This window comes from Sciurus carolinensis, chromosome 2 (assembly GCF_902686445.1).
Source record: "Sciurus carolinensis chromosome 2, mSciCar1.2, whole genome shotgun sequence".
Taxonomy (NCBI): Eukaryota; Metazoa; Chordata; class Mammalia; order Rodentia; family Sciuridae; genus Sciurus; species Sciurus carolinensis.
In genome coordinates this window covers 103,892,394-103,910,292 of record NC_062214.1, presented here as the reverse complement: position 1 = coordinate 103,910,292, position 17,899 = coordinate 103,892,394, and the positions used below count along the sequence as shown (strand labels likewise).

Sequence of the window (17,899 nt, the reverse complement as noted above, 5' to 3'; positions counted from 1 at the left end):
CCAGCATTCTCCTTTCTATCTGAATGAAAATGTAACATTGAGTAAAGGGAGGAATGGCAGGAGTAAAGGGACTTGAAGGAAAGGAAAACATTGACTTCATAAAATTTTACATTGGTAAGATCTTTATAAACTGTGTAATGTGTTCTTAAAATGATATACTCAATTTTGAAGGCATTACAAATATGTTGAATCAAAGAATTTCTTCAATATTCCTCATTGTATTAGTACAAATTTAGCCTCATGGGATTCTGATGCCTGGTATATTATTTTCCTTTACTCTTTCTTTATTGAAAATGAAGATGTACAGTTGCCAGATAAGAGTCTCTAAGAAGGTAGTGCTTGTCTTTAAATTGAGCCTGACACAGAATTGACTCTCAGTAAAACTTTGTTGAATATTATGTGACTGTCAGCATCGTACTCTGTCATGTTCTTGTAAATGATTACTAAAATTTTCTACAGCCTGGTCAAGACTGTGTTCTCCAAAAAGCTTTCTTCTCTTTTAATTAAGGTTTATCAGTAGATGTGTTTTCTATTTATATTAGGTATTATCTTCTGGAGTTCAGAAACCAGGACTATTTTTCTTAATTTGTATCCTAAAATTATGTTAGAGTTCTGTGTATTTGATCACGGTTTGTAAATATGTAAAATCAATACCCATTATTTTGCAGTTTCTTCACAGACCTCCATTTCTAGATGGCAGCTGTGAAACTCTAGATGAGCTTTGACTAGTGCCAAGTTTGGAATATTGGGAAAAGAGCGTCTGTTTGCAGCATATATATGAAAGAGATAACAAATACTAGTTAGCTACATTAAATCCTGTGATATAAACAGCAATCTTATTATTCAGATAGGAAAAACTGAAGCAAAAATAATAAATAAGAGGATGAAGTACAGTTAGGACTGAAAAATAATATTTTCTGTTAATTACATGAATATTTTAGAAAACAGCTTTTGGAGAGAATTTACAAATAATTTTCACTTAGAATTCTCTTTGCACTGTGTTAGCACAGTGAAGAGAATGTCTCAGGACTGCACCTTCATGCAGGAAAGTATAAGTAGTATCAGGTTATGTAAAAGGTTCACTAAGCTTTTAATTCTTACATCATTATAAGATTTTACTGTACTTAGTATGTCATTAAAATAATATTAAGGAAGACATGGATGAGAAACTAGGTTAATATTCTTATGTAAGTGCATATTGTATAAAAACATCTAAAAATTAATTAGAAACAAAGTTATAAAAGATTATGTGAATAGGATTCATAGTTTCATTTTAATTATTCCTTTCATATATAAAAACACTTAGTTTAAATGCTTTTTTAAAGGCAGTTTGCTCTGTTTACCATCATTTAAAATTGCTTCACTTGGAATTTTATTGCTTTTCTGTATATTTGAGAATTATTCTTTCTGCATTAATTTATAAGATGCATTTTAACCAAATAGAAGAATAAAAATGTTAGATTATTATATAATTTTATAGCATTACATAATGATTAAAAAAGAGTCAGACTATCCAGGTTCAAATTCTAGTTCTGTTGCTTTGTTTCTTGATCTGTGAAATGGAGTTAACAAGAGTAACTGCTTCATATTCTATTGTGATGATTCCATAAGTTGATATAAAAGAGCACTGGAATAATCCTTGGCATGTGGTAGGAGTTCAGTAAACACGAGCTTTTATTGTTCTTCTTATTACAATAAATTAGAAATGTAGTTCTAGAGAATATCTGGATATGTAACTATTTCTTTGAACACAGATATCTACAAAATAAAAAAGTAACGCACTTCCCATATTAAATAGCTACTTTACTATTTCTGTGTATGTGTAAAGGGTAGAGGAATGTGAGCTGAGGAAACAAGTATAGTAATAATACTCTCAATAACTTCCAGGTGTAACAGAAATAAGAACAAATGGCCATTCTTGGATAATCTGCAAAGTTGAGTGAATAATTGGTATATCTTTCTGTGATTCCTTGCAGATATCATGGAAATCAGGACCGTGGCAGTTGGAATTGTGGCAATCAAAGGGGTGGAAAGTGAATACTATCTTGCAATGAACAAGGAAGGCAAGCTGTATGCAAAGGTATTGATAATTCATAGTTTAGGCTTAATTTTTCAAACTTGTTTTTGTCAAAACATCTTGCCTTTCTGAAAAGTAAAAATAGAATTAATTTCTCTCCAATGGTATAATTTAATAATTTAAAATGCTATAAGCCCAAGCATTAAAAGAACAATATTTATATGACCTTGGACTTGGCTTAAGCTATCTGAACTTTGGCTTTTTCATCTGTTAAATGAGTTGGAATAACTGACCTCTAAGGATCCTTCCAGCTCTGTACTTCCATGTGCATTTCAGATACTTGAAATTGAAATTTTCCATCTCTCAGTATTAAAGCTTTTTTTGTTAAAGTTCACCCATTTGCACATTGCTGACATGAAAATTCTTGGGGAAAAAGTCCTGATGTGTTTAGTTCACTTATCAACATCAATCTCACAATCATGGGCTTTGAACTATAAGCATTCACATTGTTCCCACTTTATTACAATGTGAACTATGTAACAGTTCATCCCACTGTAATAAAGTATAATTGACTTTCCTTTGTATTTCCATAGCTCAGCATAATGCCTGGCACAGGCAAAACATAGAATATAGGTTTAACTAAATGAATGATTGCATAGATGAACAAATAAATTAACTTTTTATTTCCTATTACTATTGAAGACAATGTAGTGGCAAATGAGAAAAGGTTGTGAAATAGGTCCTACACCTGAGAGATACAGAGGCTGTATTAACCATACAAAATTTCCAGTGTTTAGAGGATGATGAGAGCTATTAATTAAGGAGAAATAGATCCTAATATTAAAGAACCATAGAAGTGACTGACCAAAAATGACAATGTTGAGACCACGTTACATAACTACATATGTATTATTATCTTTTTAATTTTCTTTTGTTTTAGATTTAGGATGACCTTTTTTTTTTGCCAATATACCACATAGATATATTTATTAAACTATATTAGGCCTGCTCAATCTGAGGTTAAAAAAAGTCATCTATACTTCAATTCTACCAAATGTTACCTGTTTACTATTGTTTAATTGAACACCTTAAAAACTCATGTGAATATGTTGTTTGCTGTTTTAACAGAAAGAATGCAATGACGACTGCAACTTCAAAGAATTAATTCTTGAAAACCACTACAACACCTATGCATCAGCTAAATGGACACACAGTGGAGGAGAAATGTTTGTTGCCTTGAATCAAAAGGGGGTTCCTGTAAGAGGGAAAAAAACAAAGAAAGAACAAAAAACAGCCCACTTTCTTCCTATGGCAATAACCTAATCATGTATGGTATATAAGAAACCAGTTCCAGCAGGGAGATTTCTTTAAGTGGACTGTTTTCTTTCTTTCCTTTTTTTTTTTTTTTTTGAAGTAACCAAGAAAGGCTGGAAAACTACTGAAAAACTGATCAAGCTGGACTTGCGCATTTATGTTTATTTTAAGAGACTGCATTAAAGAAAGTTGAAAAATATACACAAAAATCAGATTTAGTAATAAAAGTTGTAAAAAATTGTAAAACTGGTTGTACAATCATGATGTTAGTAATAGTAATGTTCTTCTTAAATTAATTTACCCTTAAGAATATGGTAGATTTGATTATCTGATAATGATTATTTAAATATTCCTCTCTGCTTATAAAATGGCTGCTATAATAATAATAATGCAGATGATGTTATATAAGATATGTCAGACCTAAAGGCTGCTGGAATGATTTGTCAGATAATCAAGCCAACACTAAGGAAGATGAGCAGTAATTTGAAATTCTTTCCAATGAAAAATTATAATCCACTTAAGTTCTAATCAGAAAAAATCTATTATGGAAATGGATAAGGTAGATAATTTTTCAAAATTATTGGCTTAGAACATGCTTGCACCTATTAACAAGAACAAAATTCTTAATGCTGCTCAAATTGAAAGGCTATTGCTAAAAGGATGTTTTTTAAAAATCTTGTATATAAAATAGCAATAATGATGATAATACTGTACTTCATCTCACTTGCCACAAAATAACATTTTATAATCCCTAAAAGCAAAATTCAGAAATCTTTAAGTTTTTTTCAAGTAATATAATCTATCCTTTGTATAATTCATATTTGGGAATATGACTTTAAATAATGTTCTCCCCACAAATAATCATGCTTTTTTTCTGTGGTTACAGCATTAAACTCTATTTTAAGTTGTATTTGAATTTATTGTTTTGTTATTTAAGTTTATGTTATTTATAAAAAACAACCTTAATAAGCTGTATCTGTTTCATATGCTTTTAATTTTAAAGGAATAACAAAACTGTCTGGCTGAACTGCAAATTTCCCCTCCTCCTTGTGACCAACAACAGGACTAGTACACAACACTGGGGCCAGCAAATTCTGGATGGCAGACAAAAATGACAGCCTGCAGCAATGCTTACAATAGAAGTCTCACAGGGAACAATACAAATATGTGAAAAATGTTTTGCCACAACACTCTTGCCAATTAAATTGGATCATATAAGTAAAATCTTTACAGAAAAAAGAAGTTACAAGGTTTTAAAATTAGAATATATCTGAGTGCATGAGTAGACATGTATCATTTTTAAAAAACTGTGTATATATAAAGTTAATGATTTTCTGATCTCTAGAAATATACGCCATCCAAAAGATGAAAGGTATTTTCATGGTAGATGGCAAAAGCACAATGCTCCAAATAGAGAATCTAGTTAGGGATATGGGTTTTAGGTCAGGTCACAAATATCAGGTTTATCAGAAAGACGAACAACTACTTCAAAATTCTTCTTCCCTTGTCATATGTTGGTAGTACTTTATATGTTGTGCTTTTGATGTTAAAATATTTGTCATTCAAGTCCCTTTACATTATATAAAATATTATTTGGTAACACATCTATAAGTGAGAGTTACATGAAAAAGCTCTGTCAAAAGAAATAGCAGATATTTGATTTTCTTGTGTTTTATGTACATGATCAGGCTGCAGGAAGCTAGGAAGAATTACCACTCTTCAGTTACTCTCTGGGGAGATACTATGAATGGTATTCTGAACTATTATCTAACACAAAGGGCTTATTAGTCTGGGTCCCTAGATCAGGCTTCTGTGACTGAAATCTTATGAGTGAGCATATTGAGGGAAGAGGAGAACTAACATTTTTCATATTTGTTTCCTTAGTGCCTAGCAGAGTGTTTATCCTTAATTGATTTTCTGTATGAATTAAGTCAATGTTTGAGTATTAAAGAAAAGTTGTAATGAATACTTCATTAAAAATTGGAGTGAAATATCACTATGCAGAAATTTAAACAAATAGTGTGTGTACACATATAGGACATAGTTAGACAAGAACTATAGTAGTAAATCCATTTCTAGTAGTATAGGTAATATAAAATAATCTTTCTAAAACCTGTTACTTTTAATTCTTGTTTTTGCTCTAATTTTCACATTTATCATACAAAATTTAGAAAAATAAAATCTGTTGTAGTTACATATACTTAGAGTTCTAGAATCCTAAAAATTTCATGGGAACTTCATCCTTCTTGGTCATTTGTAGATCAGGAAAATTAGGTTTTTGATATACTCAACATCCTGCAGCTGGATAGATGCAGAACTGTCACAAGAGTCTAGGTTACTTAGCATATGCTTCTTACTCATAGATTATTGTGATTATTAGCTCATGGTCTCCTGTTTTTGTTTGGTTTTTATTTCTATTGAGATATGATCTTAACATTTGCAAACAAATATGGTAATTTACTTTATATACAATGATTCATCTATACTGTGATTATTTCACTCAAAAGGAGAAAAGAAATAATGCAATTCTCAATTCCGACTCCTAAAACTTTTATGTGCACCTTTTTATTTATAAATGGAAAGCATTGTGCAAAATATTCTTATAAGCAGAGTAATCCTCTCTACAATGCTCTTTAACAGAGAAAAATAGATAAATGCATGGGTTTCCAATAACTAGGAAAGAAAAAAATGAAAAGAATATGAAATGTTAATAAAATAAATAACAAAAAGTTACTCTCAATGCAATAAGCGAACTAAAACATTTTGCCTTAGGTAAATCCTAATAAAATTGGCAGCCTTTTAGTTGATTATAAATTTGGCAATATAATGACCATAGAGATGGGATGCTGATTTTTTAGCATACCAAAGAATATAAAGATTGTCAATGAAGTCTCGCTGTGATAAAAGCAATTCTCTAAGTACAAACATCCTGAAGTGGTGCTCCTCAAGATTTTCTATTAAAATACCTATAAACAGAAGAGTTATAAAATGATAGTCTAGGGAAAAATGCAGACAGTTCACCAAAGACAGAAAACTTCCTGAAAATCTTTTCTCTTAAAATACCCATGATTTTTGTATTTTCCTTCAAAATATGTTTGTTTATTTTAATACGAAAATGTCTCCTACTAACATCAATGAGCAAAATTAAAGATTCAGGACATATAAGGTTTATCATGAGGCTTTATTTACACCTCTACTCCCTGCCAAATACTTGGGGATAAATAAGATACAAGAGATCTTCTACCTCCTATAGTCCAGCTTTACACTTAAGTAACACAATACTCAAGAAATCCAAAAATTAATCCAAGTTTACCAAGTCCAGGAGTAATTAAAAACATTTAACATTCAGTTGTATGGTTCCTGACAATTAGAATAACACTGATCATCAGAATGGATGCAGGCCACTATGATTGATAGATACCACGTCAACCCTGTGATCATCTAAAAAAATATCTACTAATTGATCTCTCTTGTTTGAGTCTTTGACATGTATCTTCATATCAAATAGTTAATTAAAACTTCATTTTTGTTTCAACATTGTTGTCAGGCCTCTCTTTATTCAACCATTTTTACTCCATCATATTCTACTATATTTATTCAATATAGAAGGCTGCTGTCCTCAATGAAAGTGACTTGTTCCCACATATGCTCCCACCCATCCTACAATTTTGGTTTGTCAAGCAAATTTGTTCTCTTGAATTTAAGAGACTTGACAGGAAGAAAGAAGTATAAAATTCTAGTCTCTTCCCAACAATTTTCAATTTCTCCCTTTTCAAACTTTTCTTTTAGGCAACCAGGAATTTACTCTTATCTGAGAAGATACCTCTTATACTTCCTTTTGTTTTCTGATTATTAATTATGTCTATTTTCCAAATCATCATCATTGAATCTATGAGAGCCTACACAGTTTTTTTTTCTTTTACAAGATCAGTACTTACATCCTAATAATTGAAATGTCCTATAAGTAAAAACATTCAGCTTGAAGATGACAAATCCTTTTCTTGATGAATCCAGCTTTGCTTTAGTCATTTATTGCTGTATAACAATTAAAACTTCATAGCTTAAAACAACAGACACTTATTTTCTCATAGTTTTTGTGGTCCAGGAATCTGGGTATGGGTCAGCTAGGTGTCTCTGATTGTAATCCCTCATAAAATTGCCATCAAGTTGTTAACCAGGACTGCGGTTATCTGTTTCAACATTCAATTCAAAGAGGGATCCAGCTGAGGTCCTTACTAACGATTGGTTTAGACATATCATTTCTTCACTATAGGGGCCTACAATAGCACTGCCTACAACAATTTTCTACAGAGCAAGGAATGAGAGAGTGAAAGTACCCAAATGAAAGCTACAGTTTAAAAAAATAATTTCAAATATTATGTTACTATGTTTACAATTATGGGGAAGTTATTACCCAAGAGAATAAATATAAGCATAAGAGGCTCATTGAAGGCCATCATACAGGCTGTCTAATACAAGTCATAAACTAGATGCTTTTAAGACCACCATGATAAATTTGGATTGTGGTTTTCAGTGGTGAGTCATTTAGCAGAGAAACAGATTACATAGGTGTATTCTCTTTGGAGACAGTTTTGACCCATCCCTGAGGAATACTGAGGGATACCATATGGTTCATTCTTATATGGGAAATTTTAAGAAAAAGGTTTGAACCACAGTATGAACTTCTGCCCAAGTTGCAGCTTCTTAGAAATCCTAAGGTAGGATTTTAGCTCCATATGAAAGAAATACCCTGCCTTCAGACTCAGTCTGACAATAATCCCACCCATAACTGCCTTCCTTCAGAGAGTCAGAGTATAGATGTTAGTTGAATTTCCTATTAGCCAGATAGAGTTTTATCCTAGATGGTAGAGGCAATCAGTCACAAATTGTATAAGACCATCTGAGCATAGAAAAAAACCTAAGAAGACCTGAAAGCCATTGATTTCAATGCTAGGTACATAATAGAAGTACTTGGAGTTTTGTTTGCTTGCTTGCTTTTTGTTGTTTTTTAAAATAATGGAGACTAAATGCCATTCCAGGCTAATTACATTAGTATGTCTGGGATGGGGCACAGGCACTGGTATTTTTATAAGTTTTAGGGGTTCTGATGTGCCTCTGCAATTGAGAACTAACTAGAAAAATAGGGGGGTGGGGGAGCAAAAAGCTTCCTGAGGAGCTATATCTGGTTTTCCATCTTTGTCTTTTCTTTCTTAAACACTTTGAAGAAACTTACTTTTAAATTTCTCCTGATTTTCCTAGACCCCGTCATGTTTTGTTACTCACAGTTGGAGCTAAAATGAAATGCAAACACCAGAAGGAGAAACACATTTGTTTTTGCATTGAAATAATTACAGAATACAAAGTGCACTAAAGTTCCCTCCCCTCTATAGTCCATTTTCAAACAAAGCAGCCAGAGTGATTCTATTAAAATATATTTCAGATAATACAAAATTCCTCTGTTCAAAACTGCAATCATTTTCCACATTACAGAACAGAATACCAAGTTCTTTCAGAAGTCTATGGAGTAGCACACCGAGAAAGCGATTAAAAACTTTTTTGTGAATTAGGCATGGGCAAAGAAACAGGAAAAAATAATAAAAATATAGAATTATGCATTCAGATTGCTTAGCAGATATCACAGAATTTTCAGTTCATTTTAAACAAACTGAAATTGGACATTATAGACTTTATTTAATGGGTATGATAATTATTAGAATCATACTCAGAATAAAGGCCATAGCCCTGCATCAAAATTGACAGATGAATGCACTGTTTTATATTTGCAGTAAAAATAGAATATTTAAAGTATACATCTATACTTTAAAATTATTCCACATTCAAAATTTTTCTACTAATAAATCAATTAATAGATTTGACTAGGCTAAATAAGAGGGCTTCTATTTTACTAGTATTTATATAACTGAATATTATTGGTTATTTTGGTTGTTTCAAAATTTTCACTAATATGTATATGAATATTTTTGTCCAATCTTATTTATACTTCTAATTGTTTCCTTAGGATGTTTGCAAAAAGTAGAATTGAAAAATTGATTTTCAGAAGGTTTTTTTTTTTTTTCCCAAAATACATTCCAATCAACAGTGCTGGAAAACATTATGTTACATGAAATAAGATAGGTACAGAAAGACAAACTCTGTATGATCTCACTTGGTAGAAGCTAAAAATGTTTATCACATAGAAGTAGAGAGTAGAATAGAGGCCACTAGAGGCTAGGAAGGGAAGATATAGAAAGGGTAGATAACAAGTTGGAGGGGATATAGTTGGAGAGCAAATAGTTCTAATGTCCTATTACACAGTAGGGCAACTATAGTCTATAATAATTAGATATACACTTCCAAATAATTAAAAGTGATGAATTTGAATGTTCCAACACATAGAAATGATAATATTTAAGGAGATAGAAATGCTTAATTACCCTTATTTCATCATTACACATTGTATATATGCATCGAATATAATAATGAACTTCAAAAGTACAAATATATCAATTTAAAAATAAAATTAATTAGAGAATAAAAGTTAACTAACTTATTAAAATTAATAAGAGAATAAAAGTTCTAAAATTAGAATATTCATTCATTTATTGATTTCCATATGATGAACCATCTTTCCATCCCTGGGATAATTCCCCTTTAATCATGATGTTAATATTTTTGGTGTGCTGTTGGATTTGGTTAACTAATATATTGTGGAGGATTTTTGCTATATTAATCATGGATATTGAACTGTAGTTTTCTTTTTGGTTGGCTTTGTATCAGTGTAATGCTGACATCATAGGATGTGATTGGAAGAATTCCCCACTTTTCAATTTTTTTCTGGAATAATTTGAAAATAATTGGCATTAGCTCTTTTAAAATGATTTGGAGAATTCAGCAGTGAAGCCATCCGCTTCTGGACTTTTCTTTGTTGGGACACCGTTAGTTCTTGATTCAATCCTGTAGCTTGTTTATGGTATGTTCAGGTTTCCTGTGTCTTTATGGTCCAATTTTGGTAGGTTATATGTGCCCCCAAATTCATTAATTTCTTCTAGCTTCTCCAATATGTTGGCATATAGTTGTTCATGATAGTCCCTCATAATCCTTTATATTTCTGTGGTATCAGTTGTAACCTCCCTCTTTTCATCTATGATTGTATTTATTTGGGTATCCTGTTTTCTTCTTGGCTAGCCTGGCTAAAGGTTTGTTTATTTGTTTATCCTCTCAAAAACCCAACTTGAATATTTTTTTCAGTTTCTGTTTATTTCTCCTCTGATCTCTATAATTTCTTTATTTCTACTAATTTTGGGTTTGGGTTTTCCTTGCTTTACTAGTTTCTTGATTTTCAGATTAGTTTGTTTATTCAAAATTTCCCCTGCCTTTCTCTTTGCTAAAGCTGTTTATCGCTGCAAACTTTCTCATTGTATTGGTTTGCTGCATTTCATAGGCTATGGTAGATTTTATTTCTATTTTCTATTTTTATTTTTATTTCTATATTCTATTTTTTGTTTCAAGAAACATCAGTTTATTTTTTGATTTCTTCATTGATCCATTGGTAATTCAAAAGCTTGTATTTGTATAACTTCTAAAGTTCTCCTTGCTGATTTCTCATTATTCCATTGTAATCAGAGAAGATACATGCTATAATTTCAACTTTTTTGAATTTATAGAGACTTGTTTTATGGCCTAGCATATTGTCTATCCTGCAAAATGTTCCATGTGCTAATGAGAATAGTGTGAATTCTGCAGCTGTTGAAGAAAATGTTTTGCAAATATCTGTTAGGTTGACTTTAATGTTTCTTTGTTGATTATTTTTGTCTGGATGAGCTGTTCATTGATGAAAGTTGGGTGTTGAAGTCCCCAACTATTATTGTATGTAAGGCTGTCTGTATTTTTTAGATCTAGTAATGCTTGCTTTATATAACTGGGTGTTCCAGTACTGAGTGTATATGTGTTTTAGTTGTTTTTCACTCTTGCTGAATTGATCCCTTTATCATTATATCATTGTCTTGTCTCTTTTTATAGTATTTTGTTCCAGGTCCATTTTACCTTATATAAACATAGCTAATCCAGTTCCCTTTTGGTTTTCACTTGTGTGGAATATATTTTGTCCGCCCCTTCACTTTTTAAAAAAATTTTTAAAATTATTTATTTATTTTGTAATTTTTTTACAGACTGCATTCTGATTCATTGTACACAAATGGGGTACATCATTTCACTTCTATGGTTGTACACGATGTAGAGTCATACCATTCATGTAATCATACATGTACATAGGGTAATGATGTCTGTCTCATTCCACAATTTTTCATAAACCCCCTCCCTCTCATTTCCCTCTACATAAAGTTCCTCCATTCTTCTCTCACTCCCCACCCCTCCACTCCCATTATATATCATCATCCACTTATCAGAGAAAACATTCAACCATTCTTCTCTCACTCCCCACCCCTCCACTCCCATTATATATCATCATCCACTTATCAGAGAAAACATTCAACCTTTTGGAATTGGCTTACTTCACTTAGCATGATATTCTCCAACTCCATCCATTTATTTGAAAATGTCATAATATTATTCTTCTTTATGGCTGAATAATATTCCATTATATATATATATATATATATATATATATATATATATATATATATATATATATACATACCATAGTTTCTTTATCCATTCATCTGTTGAAGGGCATTTAGGTTGGTTCCACAATCTTGCTATTGTGAATTGAGTTGCTATAAACATTGATGTGGTTGCATGTCTGTAGTATGCTGATTTTAAGTCTTTTGGGTCTAAACTGAGGAGTGAGATAACTGGGTCAAAAGATGGGTCCATTCCAAGTTTTCTGAGGAACCTCCATACTGCTTTCCAGAGTAGTTGCACCAATTTGCAACTCCACCAGCAGTGTAAAAGTGTGACTTTTTCCCCGACATCCACACCAAAATCTATTATTGTTTGTGTTCTTGATAATAGCCATTTTAATTGGAGTAAGATGAAATCTTAGAGTTGTTTTATTTCCATTTCTCTAATTACTAGAGATGTTGAACACTTTTTCATATATCTATTAATCATCTGTATGTCTTCTTCTGTAAAGTGTCTGTCCAGTTCTTGGTCCATGTATTGATTGGGTATAAAGTTTTGTAAGTTCTTTATAAATATTGGAGATAAGTGCTCTATCTGAAGTGCGTGTGGAAAAGATTTTCTCCCACTCTGTAGGCTTTTCACATTCACCCCTTCACTTTTAATTATGTATGTCTTTATTGGTGAAGTGAGTTTTTTACATGCAATATATTTGGCTCTTGTTTTTTTAATCCATTCATCCACTCTATATTCTTGATTGGGGAATTTGTTTATGCATTCAAGGTTATCATTGATAAGTTGGGATTTACTCCTGCCATTTTAGTTGTTTTCTAATTGCTCTATTTTGTTCCCTTTGATTCTCTCTCTCTCTCTCTCTTTTTTTTTTCTTTTTGTGGTTTGGTGGTTTTTCTCAGTGACGCGATTTGATTCCTTTCTCTTTTTCATTTGTGTATCTGCTTATCCTTATATTTATTCTTTCATGTGTTTTCCTGATGGTAGTTATCATCTTGTATATTCCAGATGCAGGACTGTCAGCCTTTCTGTCTTGTAGGGCCAGAATAGTAGTGATGAAATCCTTCAGGTTTTACCTCTCTAGAAAAGTATTTCTTCATTTCTGAAGGACAGCTTTGCTGGGTTCAATATTCTTTGTAGATTTTTTTTTTTTCCTTTCAGAATGTTGACACTCTCATGTCATTCCCTCCTGGCCTGTGAGGTTTCTAATGAGAAAACTGCTGAAAGTCTAGTGGGGTTACCTTAAATGTGACTTGATGCTTTTCTCTTGATGTTTTTAGAATTCTTTGTCTTGGATTTTTAACTGTTTAATGATAATATGCTTGAGAGAAGATATATTTTGGTCAAATCTATGGGATTCTTTGGGCTTTCTGAACCTAAATGTCCACAGCTTTTTTGAAGAATAGGAAAGTTTTCAGCTATTATTTCAATGAATATATTTTTATTGTCTTTCTCCTCTTTGCCTTCTGGAATTTCCATAATTAAAATATTTGTTTGTTAAATGATGTTTCATGTCTCAGAAATTTTATTCATCCTTTTTTTCTATTTTATTTTTCTTTTATCTAACTAAGATATTTCAAAAGACAAGCCATCACACCCAGAAGTACTTTTTTTCTGCTTGATTTCAATTGTTGTTGGGGCTCTCTACTGTATATTTTAAGTTATCGAGTTCTTTAGTTCCAAAATCTAGGTTCTTTTGTATGATTCCTATCTCTGCTGAATTTCTCATTCCTAAGTTTTTTCCTGATTGAACTGAATTGTGTTTGTATTCTTTTATAGCTCATTGAATTTAATTATTCTTTTGAGTTCTTTATCATTTCATTAGTTTTCTCTGAGTCTGTTGCTAGAGAGTTACTGTGTTCCTTTAGAGCCATTATATTACCTATATTACCTTGATTTCTCATACTTCTTATGACCCTTTGTTGATATTTGTGTGTCTGGCAGATTAGTTGTCACTAGCAATCTCAAAGGGAGTCTTTTTTTGTGTATGTGTTCCAGGGATTGAACTCAAGGTGCTTAACCATTGAGTCACATACCCATCTCTTTTTACTTTTTAAAAATTTGAGACAGGGTCTCAGTAAGTTGCTTACAGCTAAGTTGCTAAGACTGGCTTCCAACTTGTGATCCTCCTGCCTGAGCCTCCTGAGCTGCTGGAATTACAGGTGTGAGTCACCATGCCTGCCAAAGGGTTGCTTTTGTAATAAAATTTTTCTCCTGAGGTTGACTTAGGGTGTGACTTTGGTTTTGGTTCCATCTGGACACTGTGGTGTAGTCTCCATAGAGCTTCTTCATCAGCGACTTTCGGTGGTGTGTGTGTGTGTGTGTGTGTGTGTGTGTGCAGGTTCAGAGATTCCATCTGTTTCCAAGGGTCATTTGGGGATGGAGGCACTCTAGTAGCTCAGGCAGGTATAGTGTGCAAGGCAGTGGAGATGAGGCATCTACTGTGTGGCCACTTTAGCAAAGGGAATCATGGCCCTGCTGGGGAAACTCTGCTATTGTGGAGGCCTCCTGAAATGGCAGCAGCAGCAGTAGGAGAGTGCACAGGGGACAGGTCGCTAGGATCTGCAAGGGCGAATTCCACTGGTAGCTTCGAGAAATGGAAGTGGTTGTGGGCCATGATGTACATGTTCCTAGGCCCTGCTTGGGTGAGTGCTTCTGGTGGCAAGAACATCTGGTAGCTGCACTGAGAGTGGGTGGTGGGTGTGTCCCAAGTCCCAGAGAGGAAGCACCTTGATTCCCTGGTGGCAACCCCTGCTGTGCTAAATGACCTTTAGTGCAGAGATGTGCAAGGATTTGGGTGTTGTGGTCACAACTACACATCTGGATTTAGTCAGGTTTGTACGGTTTCAAACTCTATGCAAGTATGGGGAAATATTTGTGGGGTTTCAGGAATGGGGATATGCAGAGGCTTCTGTCTCTTAGGGTAGTATGGATTCTGATCTTTGAAGCTAAATTAGTAATTAAGAGATTTTTTGATGAGTATGGAGGAATGGTAAAATATTTTAAAATATATAAGCATATATTATCTAAATGATTATGAAAACTAATTCATAATGATCAAATCTGGATAGTCCTATAAAACACTGCCTATTTCTAGTGTTTCCTTTTTTGGTTTACCTCTATTCTATACCTTATGTTTTATACAACACTTCTCTTCATAAGTCTTTCTCCATACAGTATAATATTTAACCAATAGTTACACAATACAACTTAATGAGACTGCTACTATATTGAGAGTTTTGGTCCTCTTAACAGTATTTTGGGGATTTTCTCACTTGTATTTTTGCATACATTTCTTGGTTTTCTTTTGATGATATATGATGAGAATCACAATGTGGAGATTTTACAGGCTTAAATCTCAAAGTATTACCTCATGTCTTAGTTTAAGGATTCTTCCCTTATTGTCCCTGAGCAGTGCTAGCAATTAAAAGATAGCAAAAAAGAGAGGTACAATTTAAAATTTAAACAGTTCTTTATAACGTGGAGTCCTAATCCATTTGGCTATTACTTAAAGTATTTCTGTAACATGTCATTTGCTGAATACCAAATAATACTTGGGTATAAATTACTACTATGTTTCTTTATTTCTGCATAACACCAAGAGAGTGATATGTACCATTTACTTTAAAATTACATGCTAGTTGAACATAAGGATTTTTCTTACAGCTTTGGTTTATAGTTTATAAGAATCATGAGGTTCATTCATGTTAACTCTGAAGTCCAGATAAAGAGGAAAACTTGGGTTTAAAAATTGGAGAAAAGTATAAAAATATTGTTTTACAAACAATATTTGAGTTTAAAAGCTTAAATGGTATTGCACCACAATAAGAGAAACGAACATTAAAACTTTAGTATTATAAAATAATCTGATAATATACTGGTTCAGGGGAGTTGGCTTGTAAATCCAGAGTCCAGATACTATTCCAGATACTAAAATTCTATAGTTGCTTACATTACAGTCCTAAAAAGGGAGATTTATGTCAGTTTGTTTGGAAGCCAAAGTTTAACCATTCACTGTCTATTTCATTAAGAACAAAAACAGAAAGTTCTTTAAATTAAAATTCTGGAAGTAAGTCCACATGACAATAAGCATCCAAGGGTCAAGAAGAAAAAATATGTTTTGGATTAGAAGAAAAAAATTTGAAATAGCAAGTATAACATGGAACACAGATTACTCTATTCCTTGAAAGTCATACATAAGCATGTGTCTATATGCATACTTATGTTTTACCCTGATTCTGTTTCTGACTTGCCTCTGCCTTCCTCAAACACAAATATAAGTTTTAATATACACAACTCCTCCAACCACAACCACACACTATGGAGAAGGAAGAGCTCTAAAGTCATGAAGCCTACATCACCACTTCTATTGCTAATCCCACCTCAACAGTCAGCAGTCACTTTGGAAGATTATGTGGTACCTATGGCTAGAAGTCATGGAATAACAGAAAAGGGACTATTTAAAATAATCTATTATAGTCACTTCATTTTTCAGTTGGAAAAGTAAGACTCAGGGAGTTATATGACTGAATCAAAGACATTCAAGTCTTCTATGTACATGCTGAATACATGAAAGTCAAAGAAACATTGGAGACTACAGTAAAGTCTCCAGATAAACTCATGTTTAGGTACCAATAAATAAACTATCTGATTATTATGTTCAGGGATTCTTCATATGCAACACTGACACTATTAAAATACAAGTAGGATGTGCCATGGGCCAATAGGATAGTTGTCCTCAAAGTTTTTGTCTTAGAACTCCTGTATAGTCTTGAGAAAAACTGGAACTATTGTTTATGTGGGTTTTTTACTGTACTAATCATTTGTTATATTAAAAATTAAAAGGCACAAAATGTTAAATATTTGTAAATTCACTAAATATAGCAATAAATTCACTTCATGGTTAATATAAAAGCATCTTTTATGAAAACACTACACTTTCAAAAAAATTTTGGGAATAGTAACATTGTTTCTCATTCTTTTAATACCTGGCTTGGTAGAATACAGCTAGATTCTCATATAGTTATGGTTTAGATATGAGGATTCCCCCAAAACTCACGTGTGAGATGACAGAAGTAAGTTTAGAGGTGAAATGACTGGGTTATGTGAGACTTTCGTGCATTAATTCACTGATATGGATTAACTGGAAGGTAAGGAGGCAGGTGGGCTATGACTGAAGGAGGTAGATCCCTGGCATACCTTTGGTGTTTATATTTTGTCCCTGGTGAACCAAACTCCCTCTGCTTCCTGATTGCCATGTGCTGAGCTGCTTTCCTCCTCCACACCCTTCTGCCATGATGTTCTGCCTCACTTTTTGGTCCCAGAGCAATGGAACCGTCTACGGACTGAAAACTCTGAAGATGCCGAAAACGCAAGTGGAAAATAAACAAATTTCCCTCCTCTAAAATTGTCCTTGTCAGATCTTTTGGTCACAGTAGCAAAAAAGCTGACTAAAACACATATCTATGTCAATGTTGATTCTGTTGTGATTTTTTATGAAGTACATATTTATGTATTAAAGTATATAAGGAAAATACAGCTTTACACAGATAAGTAGTTAGAAGAATTTTTTATTTTAAAAATTAAAAATTATAATGAACACAATATCTGTACATATTTATGAGGTATGATATGTTTTATTTATATATGTATACATTGGGTAGTGATCAACTCAGAGTAATTAGCACATGCATCATTGTAAAATTTTATCATTTCTTTATGGTGAGTATATTCAAATTTCTCTCTTCAATTTATTTGGAGGGTCAGATGTAGTGGTGCACATCTGTAATCCTACCAGCTTGGGAGGCTAAGGCAGAAGGATCACAAATTCAAAGCCAGCCTCAGCAACTTCATGAGGCCCTAAGCAACTTAGCTAGACACTATCTCAAAAACAAAAACAAAAACAAAAACAAAACACAACATGAAAAGGGTTGGGGATATTGTTCAGAGGTTAAGCACCCCAGGGTTTAATCCCTGATA

The 17,899-nt window shown here is 32.7% G+C and overlaps 2 protein-coding genes across 2 annotated transcripts in view; one reads left to right on the top strand and one right to left on the bottom strand.

Annotated features, from left to right (window-relative positions):
- Positions 1–6,866, top strand: part of Fgf7 (fibroblast growth factor 7) — a 56,126-nt gene extending 49,260 nt beyond the window's left edge. The window contains 2 exon segments of the mRNA XM_047538492.1: positions 1,977–2,080; positions 3,146–6,866. Of these exon segments, the coding sequence (XP_047394448.1) occupies positions 1,977–2,080; positions 3,146–3,340 (299 nt within the window). The 3' untranslated portion in view covers positions 3,341–6,866.
- Positions 1–17,899, bottom strand: part of Fam227b (family with sequence similarity 227 member B) — a 190,190-nt gene that overhangs the window by 86,676 nt on the left and 85,615 nt on the right. The gene's annotated exons all lie outside the window — the stretch shown is intronic.